We start from the raw sequence: 13,289 nt of genomic DNA on the forward strand, positions 1-13,289 counted from the left end.
TGGTTCACACCTATGCATTTTTTAGTGTGTTTTCAGTAACGCACTACAGTCCATTTACCATGGTTTCCTATGGATGTAGCTCACATCTGTGCACTTCATGGAAAGGGCCAGGGCCTTTGTTTTCTAGTTTTTAGGTTTCATAGACGTCAAATGGATCAAAAATGTGTATTGAAAAACGCAAAATGCACCTGCATAGGTGTGAATCACGCCCTAGCCCTTGTACACACGGTCGGAGAATCTGTCAGAGTGAGTCTTATCGGACCGTGTCGTCAGATAATCCGACTGTGTGTGGTATGCATCGGACTGATTCCGTCCGACCCAATTTTCCAACATGTTGGAAATATTTCCCGACCAACTGGGCCGGACGGACCTAATCCGATCATGTGTAGAGCATTTTGATCGGACCAAGTGCCACGCATGCTCAGATCAAATTCCTACATCGTAACGAAATTACGTCATCACGTTCTGAAAGATCGGATTTTTCGCCAACTTGGCCCAACCGTGTGTATGCAACAGTTTCGGACACAATCCGTCGGACTAAATCCGACGGGCAAAATCTCCAACCGTGTGTACGTGGGCTTACACAGTGTCCATCTGGAGGAAGATCTACAGTACAACTAGCAGACTCATTGATATAGAGCAGTGATGGCGAACCTTGGCACTCCAGATGTTTTGGAACTACATTTCCCATGATGCTCATGCACTCTGCAGTGTAGCCGAGCATCATGGGAAATGCAGTTCCAAAACACCTGGGGTGCCGAGGTTTGCCATCACTGATATAGAGGATGGGCTTCTCTAACAGCCATTTGGTGCTTGGCTCTATAATCAGTTCAATAAAGTTCATCTAGAAGGTGAAAATGAAAACAATGGCACTTGCTGTTGCCATAAACTTTTTATTTATTTTTATTTTTTTTCCCTTTACACCTTATTGACACATAACCTTCCCACAACCTTAAAGTGTCACTAAACCCACAAAATGATCAAAAATGCTGTATTACATGCAGTTCATAATCACTCAGTTATTATGGGTTTGGTTTTCTGTATTTAAAAAAAAAAAAAAAAAATGGTTGATCCCGCTGTTCATGTCCCCACTGCAGTTGGGGATTTTGCAGAGCAGTGTTGGCAGCTAGTGCACATGCTCAGTTTTCAGTGTATTTCTACCTTGAGCATTTCCTCCCTATCACATCTGAGCAGCCCATGCGGCTATAGAGTCACACATGTGGGTGTATACACAGTGGTGAATGACAGCCCTCCCTTCTCCATGTCCTCTAACCAGCTAAAACACATGGGGGTTGGATATTACAGGTAGATTGATGGAGGCTTTGTGTCCCTCTTATGCCAAGATACAGGCTGGAGGGGCGTGGCTAGGGTTCCCACCTCATCCCTTTAAACCCAAACCATGAATTACACAGGTTCGACACTAATTTATATGTAGATAAGGCACCAAGTGAGTTTAATTAACACCTTAATCAGCCACAGAACCTGTGTAATTAATATGTGTTCGGGTTTAAGACCGGGTTCACACTGGTGCGACGCGACACTCGTCCTACTTTGGATCCGACTTTGCCCTGCGACTTGAATTCAGAGATGCATCCGACTTCAATGAATGGGGATCCGACTTGGATCCCCGCCAATAACAGGCACTGTGTTTGGTATGAATCGAGGGGGAATGCCATGCCAAATTTCAAATAAAAAAAACTGGAATGGGTTCCCCCTCCAAGAGCATACCAGGTCCCTTCAGTCTGGTATGGATTTTAAGGGGAACCCCTATGCCAAAAAACTAGCGTGGGGGTTCCCCCAAAATCCATACCAGGCCCTTATCCGAGCATGCAGCCTGGCCGGTCAGGAAGGGGGTGGGGACGAGTATCCCCCCTCTGAACGGTACCAGGCCGCATGCCCTCAATATGGGGGTGGGTGCTTTGGGGCAGGGGGGCACCCTGCCCCAAACAGTGTCAACAATGGAAGAAGAGAAGAGGGAGGAAGACGACGGAGAAGATTGGGCCAACACTAGCAAAAGAGCAGAAGATAGCAGAGGAGCCCGGAGGAAGAGGCCAGAGAGAGCAGAGAAGGCGGAAGAGACCCTCGGAGCTGCCTAATAAAATTACTTTAAAAACCTGTCTAGTGTGTTTTTTTTTTATTGACACTTTTTACCCCATCAGGTGAATGGGTAGGGGTACGATGTACCCCATACTCATTCACATAGGGCAGGGGGCTGGGATCTGGGGCCCCCTTATTAAAGGGGGCTCCCGGATTCTAATAAACCCCCCCCTGCAGACCCCGACAACCAACAGCCAGGGTTGTCTGGAAGAAGCCCTTGTCCTCATCAACATGGGGACAACATGATTTGGGGTGGGGCATGAGGGGGTTCCCCCCATACCCCAAAGCACCCACCCCCCATGTCGAGGGGATGCGGCCTGGTACGGTTCAGGAGAGGCACTTGCTCGTCCCCACCCCCTTTCCTGACCGCCCCGGGCTGCGTGCTCGCATAAGGGTCTGGTATGGATTTTGGGGGCACCCCCACGCAGTTTTTTCAGCGTAGGGGGTTCCCCGTAAAATCCATATCAGACCGAAGGGCCTGGTATGTTCTTGGAAGGGGAACCCATGCCGGTTAAAATTTGGCATGGAGTTCCCCCTCAACATCATTAGAGCACAAGTCGCATGCCAAAGTCGGATCAGGCAAGACGCGATCCGACTTCAATGATATTCAATGGGCTGAAGTAGAATCAAAGTAGTGCAAGGAGCATTTTTAAAGACGGACCGACTTGTGTTGCACCAGTTAAGACGGCTCCCATAGGGAAACATTGATTTTCACACGTAATGCAACGTGAGCTCCCAATGTCAGAGCGTTTGTCGCACCAGTGTGAACCCGGCCTAAAGGGATGAGGTGGCAACCCTAGGCGTGGCACAGCCTGTGTTTGGCAGAACCCCCCCATGCCAAAAAATATTAAAGATTTACCGTAATTTCAAATATATTATTTCAAAATATAAAGAGTATACACACTTACGCGTCATGTTTAAAGACTTCGAGTGTGATTTTCTCCGGAGGTGCAGGTAAGTTGTTAATGTCTATGCCCAAGGTTTTTAAAGCTGCAGGAACAAAAAAATAAAATTGTAAAGTAGGAAAAATGAAGATTATGCCACACATATTTGGTATTGCTGTGCATACAGAAGTGTCAGAAATAATTCTGGGGACATCATTTCCTGTTAACTCTAAAAAGATAACCTGTAAAAAGATTTTTGAGTGTCGCCTATGGACAATTTCGGGTTTGGTATCTATTCACTTGCTACAACCTGATCTATTATAAATTTACAAAAATAAAAAGGAGGGGGGTTATACTGTGTTTGTGTGCACTAAAATGTATTTGTATTTTTTATTGAAAATATAGATTTGTTAAACAGTAACATTTTATGTGTGACATAGATATTGGAATTAACATTATTTTAAGGGTATAAAATTAATTAGCGTTTTTTGCATTTAGATATGCTTTACCTAAACCAGGGGTAGGCAACCTTTGAGAGATGGAGATCTACCTGGATAAGATTGAAGAGATCAAAGATCACTGGGGTGCAGCTTCCCTTTTTTTTTTTTTTTTTTTTTTTTAAAGAAAATAACTAGTAAGCCCCGAATAAAAAACTAAAGACAGCAATAAAAACCTAGAAAAAATCTGCTAAAACTGTCAATATAAAAACTTGGCCTACCTTAAAATTTACCTTCAGTGATGAACTCAGAATTCACTTTCATTCACATTTTAGTTTCATGCCTGGGGAGTAATAGGTCACCCCCCACAAGTCTGATGCCAGAGTTCTTTATTAAAGCAGAACACATGGCACTGCACGCTGATTTTCTTGACTAATTTTAGGCCTGGCTATCTGCTCTGATTTCTGGCCAGTGCAAGTAGTTTGTAGGGTGGTATACAGAGGTTGGTAGGATGTATGGTAGGGATCAGGAGGGCAAGGTATAGGGGGGGGGGGTACGGTATTGGGAGATTTGTAGGGCACAGTACAGGGAAATAAGGAGGGCTGAGGGCATGGCACTGGGGAGGGGGGAAGGAAATCAGGAGGCCTGGGGGTGTCAGGTGGTTATGGTATTGGGGGGGGGAATCAGTGGGCTGGGGCATCAGAAGAGTATGGAATTGGGGGGTGTCAGGAGAGTATGGTATTGGGGAGGGGGGGAATCAGATGGGCTGGGGGTGTCAGAAGGGTATAGTATTGGGGGGGACCAGAAGGGCTGGGGGTGTCAGGAGAGTATGGTATTGGGGGTGGGGTGTCAGGAGGGTATGGTATGGGGGGGGGTGTCAGGAGGGCTTTGAGAGCAGAGAAATTCTTAATGCAGAGTGGCACAGGGCAGGTGCAGCAGTGCCAATTCCTCCCGGCAATCCTCTTTCACCATTCCACATGGTAACCGTGCCTCGAGGAGGGTCGGTGGCGAGGGACGCGCGATAGCACCATGAATCGCACAGGCGTGTTCGAAGGAGAGCCTGAACCCGCCCAAGCAATTCCAGAGGCTTTCCCCGGCCCCGCAGCCGCACGTATGCAAGGGGCGGGGACTGCCTCTGCAGTCTGGATTGTGTGAGCATGCACATGCGCTGCTCTAGGAGCAAGAAACAGGGCGCAACTGCGGGGCGGCTTTGCGATCTACCTGTCACCAGGTAGCCCACAATCGACAGGTTGCCGACCCCCAAACTAAACTGATGAACTGTAAAAGCTTTTAAAGTGTTGCCTATGGAAAATTTTAGGTGATTGAAGGTTTTTGCCATTTTACAGGAATGCACAAATTTAAGGCTGGGCATGTTTGGTATCTATTTACTCAGCGCAACTTAATCTTTTTTTATTTTACAAAACATTGGGTATTATAATGTGTTTGTTCTTTGCACTAACGTGTTTGATAAATAGTCACACTAATAATAGGCAAGATAAAAAACTACCAACATTTTATTCTACAGAGCCCCTACTTTCAGAAAATATATAATGTTTTGGGGGGTTTAAAGAGGAAGTAAACCCTGATGGGTTTACTTCCTCTTTTTTTCCCTGCAAAGGTAAAGCATAATGGACTACTATGCATCGCATAGTAGCTCATTATGTGTCACTTACCTGACACAGGAGCCAGCGAAGTCGCCGCTGTCCCCTGTAGTCCGCCGCATCCATGTTGCTTGTGGCGTCTCGCAGCTCCGACGAATCACAGCGGCGCAACCGCGATGACGTCACTCCCGCGCATGCGCACGGGAGTCGCGTCTCGCAGCTCCGCCGCTGCCATACGGCGAAGCCGCGATGACGTCACTCCCGCGCATGCGCACGGGAGTCGACAAATTTGGCAAATCCATCCTTGGATTTGCCGCATTTAGTGCGCCTGCGCGCCGCTGTCTACGGCGCATGCGCCGTAGACAGCGGTGCCCATTTTCGGGCAAATATCTCCTAAACCATATAGGTTTAGGAGATATTGCTTGGACCTACAGGTAAGCCTTAATCTAGGCTTACCTATAGGTCCAAGTTGTTTGGAAGGGTTTACTTCCTCTTTAAGGGCTAAAATAGGCAAAATACTATGTGTACAAATTTTTTTTATAAAAATGGCGCCAACACTGAAAGGGTAAAGCACAGTTAAATTGGACATGATTTTAATAATCATTTTAGCTTTCAGAGGTATCTCACTGTGCATCAGGAGATAATACCACACACATTAATGCTAACATTGTTAGTATATGAACAATATGATCATTGATCTGTGAATTTATTCCTCATCTCCATTAAATGATATAACTACTTTGCATTGTGCCTTATGTCATAAACACTACAATATAACTAGTTTATGCCATATGCATCACAATACAGTTGTTAATATTCCAGCATGGATGCTCTGCATCTCTGATCAACTCAAAAAAAAATTTGAAGTTGGTATTTCTTGGAATTGAAAGGCACTTGAAGGCATTTTTGAAACTTCTTTAAACTTTAGCTGTAAACTTTTTCATTCCATTACTGTGCCTTACAAACAAAAAATAAATAAAATAAAATACTCCTACTCCTGACTTTTATGGTGATACCTCATACAGTGCCTTGAAAAATTATTCATACCCCTTGACATTTTCCACATTTTGTCATGTTACAACCAAAAATGTAAATTTTAGTATTTTTTTTTTTATATCTTTTCATGTGACAACACTGAAGAAATTACACTTTGCTATAATGTAAAGTAGTGAGTGTACAGCTTGTATAACTGTAAATTTGCTGTCCCCTCAAAATAACTCACACAGCCATTAATGTCTAAACCGCTGGCAACAAAAAGTGAGTACACCCCTAAGTGAAAATGTCCAAATTGGGCCCAATTAGCCATTTTCCCTCCCCGATGTCATGTGACTTGTTAGTGTTACAAGGTCTCAGGTGTGAATCGGGAGCAGGTGTGTTAAATTTGGTGTTATTGCTCTCACTCTCTCATACTGGTCACTGGAAGTTCAACATGGCACCTCATAGCAAAGAACTCTCTGAGGATCTGAAAATAAAAATGGTTGCTCTACATAAAGATGGCCTAGGCTATAAGAAGATTGCCAAGACCCTGAAACTGAGCTGCAGCATGGTGGCCAAGACCATACAGTGGTTTAAGAGGACAGGTTCCACTCAGAATAGGCCTTGCCATGGTCGACCTAAGAAGTTGAGTGCATGTGCTCAGCAACATATCCAGAGTTTGCCTTTGGGAAACAGATGTATGAGTGCTGCCATCATTGCTGCAGAGGTTGAAGGGGTGGGGGGTCAGCCTGTCAGTGCTCAGAGCATACGCTGCACACTGCATCAAATTGGTCTGCATGGCTGTCGTCCCAGAAGGAAGCTTCTTCTAAAGGTCATGCACAAGAAAGCCCGCAAACAGTTTGCTTAAAACAAGCAGACTAAGGACATGAATTACTGGAACCATGTCCTGTGGTCTGACGATACCAAGATAAACTTATTTGGTTCAGATGGTGTCACACGTGCGGGGACGGCAACCAGTTGAGGAATACAAAGATAATTGTGTCTTGCCTACAGTCAAGCATGGTGGTGGGAGTGTCATGGTCTGGGGCTGCATGAGTGCTGCCGGCACTGGGGAGCTACAGTTCATTGAGGGAACCATGAATGCCAACATGTACTGTGACATACTGAAGCAGTGCATGATCCCCCTCTCTTCGGAGACTGGGCCACAGGGCAGTATTCCAAGATAACGACCCCAAACACACCACCAAGAAGACCACTGCCTTGCTAAAGAATCTGAGGGTAAAGGCGACTGACTGGCCAAGCATGTCTCCAGACCTAAACCCTATTGAGCATCTGTGGGACATCCGCAAATTTCACACTGAGGCAGTTTTCAGGTGTTTTTAGCACTAGAAATCGCGCCTGAAACCAGCCCCTCCATTCATTTCAGTGTGACTTTTCACACTTGGGCGGTACGCTCAGGGGATGTTAGGAAAAGTCCTGCAAGCAGCATCTTTGGGGTAGTTTGGGAGCACTGTATTTAGCGGTCCCAAAAAGCCGGGCAGCGCTTCCAAAGCACATCACCCTGAACACACCATCCCCACCGTGAAACATGGTGGTGGCAGCATCATGTTGTGGGGATGCATTTCTTCAGCAGAGACAGGGAAACTGGTTAGAGTTGATGGGAAGATGGATGGAGCCAAGTACAGGACAATCTTAGAAGAAAACCTGTTAGAGGCTGCAAAAGACTTGAGACTGGGGCAGAGGTTCACCTTCCAGCAGGATAACGACCCTAAACATACAGCCAGAGCTACAATGGAATGGTTTAGATCAAGGATATGCAATTAGTGGACCTCCAGCTGTTGCAGAACTACAAGTCCCATGAGGCATAGCAAGACTCTGACAGCCAGAAGCATGACACCCAGAGGCAGAGGCAGGATGGGACTTGTAGTTTTGCAATAGCTGGAGGTCCGCTAACTGCATATCCCTGGTTTAGATCAAAGCATATTCATGTGTTAGAATGGCCCAAAGTCCAGACCTAAATGCAATTGAGAATCTGTGGCAAGACTTGAAAATAACTGTTCACAGACGCTTTCCATCCAATCTGAGAGAGCTTGAGCTATTTTACATGTTCGGCAACCTCCCCTTGCATCCCTGATCACCCCTTCCCCCTTGACAGTGAGCAGAGGATCCTCTTTCTGCATCCGCTGTCATTTTAAAAACGGCGCAGGAGAAAACTATAGGTCCAATCTGCCTCCACAGCAGATGAATTTGTAGTTCGAATGGGCCACAGGTGCGCTGATCAGCATGCTTACAAGCTGACAGCAGCCTGAAATAGCACCTACAAGCTGATGATTGTGGGTGCAATACTTTTCAGGCTCCTGTTTAAAAAAGAAAAAATTGCATTTATTATTTTTTTTTGTAAAATGTGAACCTAGCCTTTAAGAAGTGATCAGTGTCAGGTATAATGCAGTCACACGTGTCACTTTAAACTATAGCAACCATTGGAGGAATTTAAGACAAAGCTGTAATGTTGTCTACAGCTAGTGATCACTGTGTTAGCCAAACACTGTTTATGTAATCAGTAGCCCGTCCTCCCAGTACAAGCACGTGAGCGTATAGGAGGCATGAGATTATTATTATAATACAGGATTTACATAGTTGGCAACTGTCCTGGGACATTCCCGGTATTTAGACCTTTGTCCCGGTCTTACCACTTCCCGGGAAACCAGTGTTCCTGATTTTTTTGGCACCACTAGAGGTCCACGGCCCGGCACTGTGAATGGTCACCGCCGACCATCATTTTACAGAAGACAGCTAGCGTGAGGAAGAAACAAGAGGCTTAACCCAGGCTCCGCCTCTTGGTGCTTCCCTTCGGTCTCCACGAGCTTAGCTGGTCTTCTGTAAATGGCGCAGAGACCACTTGTGGTGTAGCGAGGGACTCCGCTGGGGGACCCTGGTGTAGCGAGGGACTCCGCTGGGGGACCCTGGTGTAGCGAGGGACCCCGCTGGGGGACCCTGGTGTAGCGAGGTGTTTTGAGTATCTTTATCTGCTGATTGTAAAACTTTCTAGAATACACATATTGCTATTGTGGTGCAGGATCTGGGCCTGCTGTCCCTCCGTCTGTCATTATTTCTCCCTCCATCCTTCATCTTAGACTCAAACCCCACCCCTTTTGAGCCATACCCATTTAATTCACGTCCAACATTCGGTTTAAACCTAGCCTATTCGCAGCACATTTTTCTCCCCCCCACTATGGCATGCTTAGAAATGAATGCCTCACCCCCTAATTATAACAAGACTCTGCCTACAGACAAAAAAAAAGTGTCCCAATAAATGGATTTATATTAGAAGTCGACCGATATTTGGCTTTTTTAATTATTCGGCATTGGCCAATTGTGCCGATAAAAAAGGCCGATTAGCGCGACTTGCAAAAGACGTCGGTAATAGAAGTCAATGCAAGTTGCCTGAAGTCAGTGGAGCAACTTGTTTCCTCTCTGGGCAGTCTGCCAAGAAAAGATCAAAGAGATACAATGTTTATAGTTATCAATGAACTGAACTCCCTGTGTAGAGTTCTCAGTTTAACTATTTAAAGACTAAATCTTTTCTGACACTTGTAAAAAATCCTGTATTTTCTGGCAGAAAATCACTTAGAACCCCCAAAAATGTATATGTATATATTAGCAGAGACACTAGGGAATAAAATAGCGATTGTTGCAAAATTTTATGTCACACGGTATTTCCGCAGCGGTCTTTCAAACACAATTTTTTGGGAAAAAATGCACTAATGATTTAAAAAAAAAAAAAAAAAACAGTAAAGTTAGCCCATTTTTTTCCTCCAAAAGTTTTGAGTACCTGTTTTTGTGTATTTAATATATAGTTTTTTTTAACCTAAATTATACATACAAGTGAACTGATAGGAGGTTTGTGTTGTTTAATAAATGTTTAAATGTAAGAAATTTTCTGTATCACTTACTACTTAAGGCTGCTTTCACACTGGAGCGGGCAGGCGTTGACAGTAAAATGATGCTAGTTTTAGCGGCGCTTTACCGTCATTTTAGCAGTGCTATTCGGCTGCTAGCGGGGCACTTATGGGGCACTTAACCCATCTAGTGGCTCAGGAAGGGGTTAAATGCACCCGTGAAACGCCGCTGCCAAATCGCATTGCAGGCGCTTGGCAGAGGTGCCCATTCATTTCAATGGGCAGGAGGGGTGGAGGAGCGGTATACACCACTCCAAAGATGCTGCTTGCAGGACTTTTTTTTAATGTCCTGCCAGCACATCGCCTCAGACTGAAAGCAATCGGGCTATCATACAGACTGCAGGGGAGCTGTTTTGCAGGCATTTTACAGGCACTATTTTTAGCCCAAAAGTGCCTGAAAAACGCCCCAGTGTGAAAGGGGTCTAACTGTTAGATTTTATGAGATGAAGGGAAAAAAAAAAAAAAAAAAATCGGCATCATATATCGGCCATCACCGTCGCGATTTCTAAATATCGGTGTCGGCCAGAGAAAAACCCATATCAGTTGACCTCTAATTTTTATAGCGCCACCAGTTTGCGCAGCGCTTTACAACATATAGGCAGACTTTACAGTTACAATACAATTTAATACAGGAGGAGTCAGAGGGCCCTGCTCGTTATCCTGCACGTACGTGTGACATCAACAGGGGATTTTTGGAAGTAAAACAATAAAGTAAAAAAATAAAACATGGCAGTATATAAAAAGAAAAAGAGTTTAGGCATCAACTGAATTGTGCCATGTTTCTTACCTTCAGTGTACTGAGTCCCTGTTATGTAACCTTGTCCAGCAGGGTCCAGAATTCCAAAAACTGCTTCCACATTAGATTCATCAAAAAGACAAGGATATTGCAAATCTGCCAGCCTAGCAAGCTTCAGCTTTTCCAGTTGAGAGATGAGAAACTCTCGGGGTCGTTCTACAAACAGAATTCTAAAGTCAGGCAAAATAAATATTTAATTTATTGACGGTGGTTATTGTTTCCTATCATCTCAAACCAATCTGCCCATCCTCCTCTGACATCAACAAGAAATTTTCATCTACACAACTGCCACTCACTGGATATGTTCTCTTTTTTGGACCATTCTCTGTAAACCCTAGAGATGCTTATGCATGTAAATCCCAGTAGATCAGCAGTTTTTGAAATACTCAGACCAGGCAGTCTGGCACCAACAACCATGCCACATTCAAAATCATTTAAATCCCCTTTCTTCCCATTCTGATGCTCGGTTTGAACTTCAGTAAGCCATCCTCACCAGGTCTAGATGCCTAAATGCATTGAGTTGCTGTCATTCGATTGGCTGATTAGCAAATTGTGTTACATAGTTACATAGTAGGTGAGGTTGAAAAAGATACAAGTCCAACCCGTGTGTGATTATATGTCAGTATTACATTGTATATTCCTGTATGTTGCTGTCGTTCAGGCACTTATCTAATAGTTTATTGAAACTATTGATACTTCCCACTGGGACCACCGCCTGTGTAAGGGAATTCCACATCCTTGCTGCACCAGTACGGTATTTGTAAATTGAAATCACATCCCCTCTTAAGCGTCTCTTCTCCAGAGACAATAAGTTCAGTACTGAGTCGCAACCTTTCCTCATAACTAATATTCTCCAGTCCCTTTATTAGCTTTGTTGCCCTTCTTTGTACTCGCTCCATTTCCAGTACATCCTTCCTGAGGATTGGTGCCCAGAACTAGACAGCATATTCCAGGTGCGGCCAGACCAGAGTCTTGTAGAGCCGGAGAATTATCGTTTTATCTCTGAGGTTGATCCCCCTTTTAATGTATGCCAATATTCTGTTTGCTTTGTTAGTAGCAGCTTGGCATTGCATGCCATTACTGAGCCTATCATCTACTAGGACCCCCAGGTCCTTTTCCATCCTAGATTGCCCCAGAGGTTCTCCCCCCAATGTATAGATTGCGTTCATATGTTTGCCACCCAAATGTCTTATTTTACATTTTTCTACATTAAACCTCACTTGCCATGCAGTTGCCCACCCCGTTAATTTATTCTGATCTTTTTGGAAGCGTTACCAAGCAACTGAACCGATGTACCTAATAAAGTGGCCGGTGAGTGTGTCTGTGTATATAGAATTAAAACCTACACAAAGACACGACACATTCCCTATAGGGTGAAATACTGCAGTTATCTGATGAAGGCTGTAGCCCTACAGCAGAGCCAACACAGTCTGAGAGAGGAAGGTATAATACATTTATTTTTTTCTCCGATGACAGTGTCACTTTAAAGTCCATTAAGATTACACTGTCCAGTGTTCTGGAAGATAAACATGGATTTACTTGCAGCTCATACAATGGTTACTGAGGGAACGCAGGGCTTGTTCACATGAACTTTGGTCTCAAAAGAGCAACCCGTGTAAAGATCGCTCGCTCTTCAGAGAGCATTTGACAAGGGGTAAGGGGGTATTGTACTGCTCACAGATGGCTTAAACCCCTTGATTGATGCGGGCCACTTGCAGATCTGCCTCATTCACTTGAATAAGTCAGGTTCAGCGGGCACTACACCTGCTCTAAGCAACAGAGGATATAGTTCCTGCTGCAGCCTCAAATCACAGGTACGGGTACACCACCAACCGCTGTCTCTGCAGATAAAGAGGGTAGCAACTGAGGGGGCAACAACCGCGCAGCTCAACCAATGAGTTTTACTGCCCCCCAGCTGTGAGCATTAACAAGCCCCAAATCAGCTTAGGTAATGCCATGTTAATTCCCCCATAGCACCCCTTTAATATTTCTTCCCCTGTGAAGTTCAGCTGTAACACGAACGGGCATTGCAGTGCGGAGACCGAGAGAAGTGGCTGATTACCTGGCTGTTGATAAAGCAGCAGGCTGGTCAGATTATTCACTAGATCTATGATCTTATGTTCTCGCAGGTATTCTTCCGCTTCCATCGCCCTGCTAGCAGCCATGACTCCGCTCAGCGTTTGTGGTTACTAGGAAACGGACTGCGTCACCACACTGCGCCGGAAGTTGAGTCAGGCTTCGCGCCTGCGCTAAACATATCGACGTCTTGTTTTGCTACGATTGATAAAGGCGCCATTTTCTGGGAGACCAAAGCCACATTTTTACCTATTGATATGCCGTCTTATTAGGATTGGAAATAGCCGCCACTTATATTAACACCTGATAAATCCGGGGTAGCGTTAGCAACACTAAATAGAGGCACGTTCTCTTCTCAGATCCGGACTGAGCAGAAAAAGTTTCTTCTGGATGCGAATTATGTATTAATCAGTGTGTCTCTGAATGGAGAAGGGCTGCCAGTATACAAATAAGCGTTTGCCACTGCAGTAGTTGCACATCTCCCAACTGTGCCTCAGTTGCAA

At 44.9% G+C, this 13,289-nt stretch overlaps 1 protein-coding gene across 1 annotated transcript in view; it reads right to left on the reverse strand.

Moving 5' to 3' along the window:
• Positions 1-12,935, reverse strand: part of EFCAB10 (EF-hand calcium binding domain 10) — a 13,152-nt gene extending 217 nt beyond the window's left edge. Inside the window, exons 1-3 of the mRNA XM_077473600.1 lie at positions 12,773-12,935; positions 10,702-10,866; positions 3,006-3,087 (exon numbers count right to left, since the gene is read on the reverse strand). Of these exons, the coding sequence (XP_077329726.1) occupies positions 3,006-3,087; positions 10,702-10,866; positions 12,773-12,875 (350 nt within the window). The 5' untranslated portion in view covers positions 12,876-12,935. The remainder of the gene's footprint in view (positions 1-3,005; positions 3,088-10,701; positions 10,867-12,772) is intronic.
• Positions 12,936-13,289: the final 354 nt, after the last annotated feature.

The sequence above is a fragment of the Lithobates pipiens genome, unplaced genomic scaffold (genome assembly GCF_037356315.1).
Source record: "Lithobates pipiens isolate NorthernLeopardFrog02 unplaced genomic scaffold, aLitPip1_a1.2 Scaffold_8, whole genome shotgun sequence".
NCBI classification, from domain to species: Eukaryota; Metazoa; Chordata; class Amphibia; order Anura; family Ranidae; genus Lithobates; species Lithobates pipiens.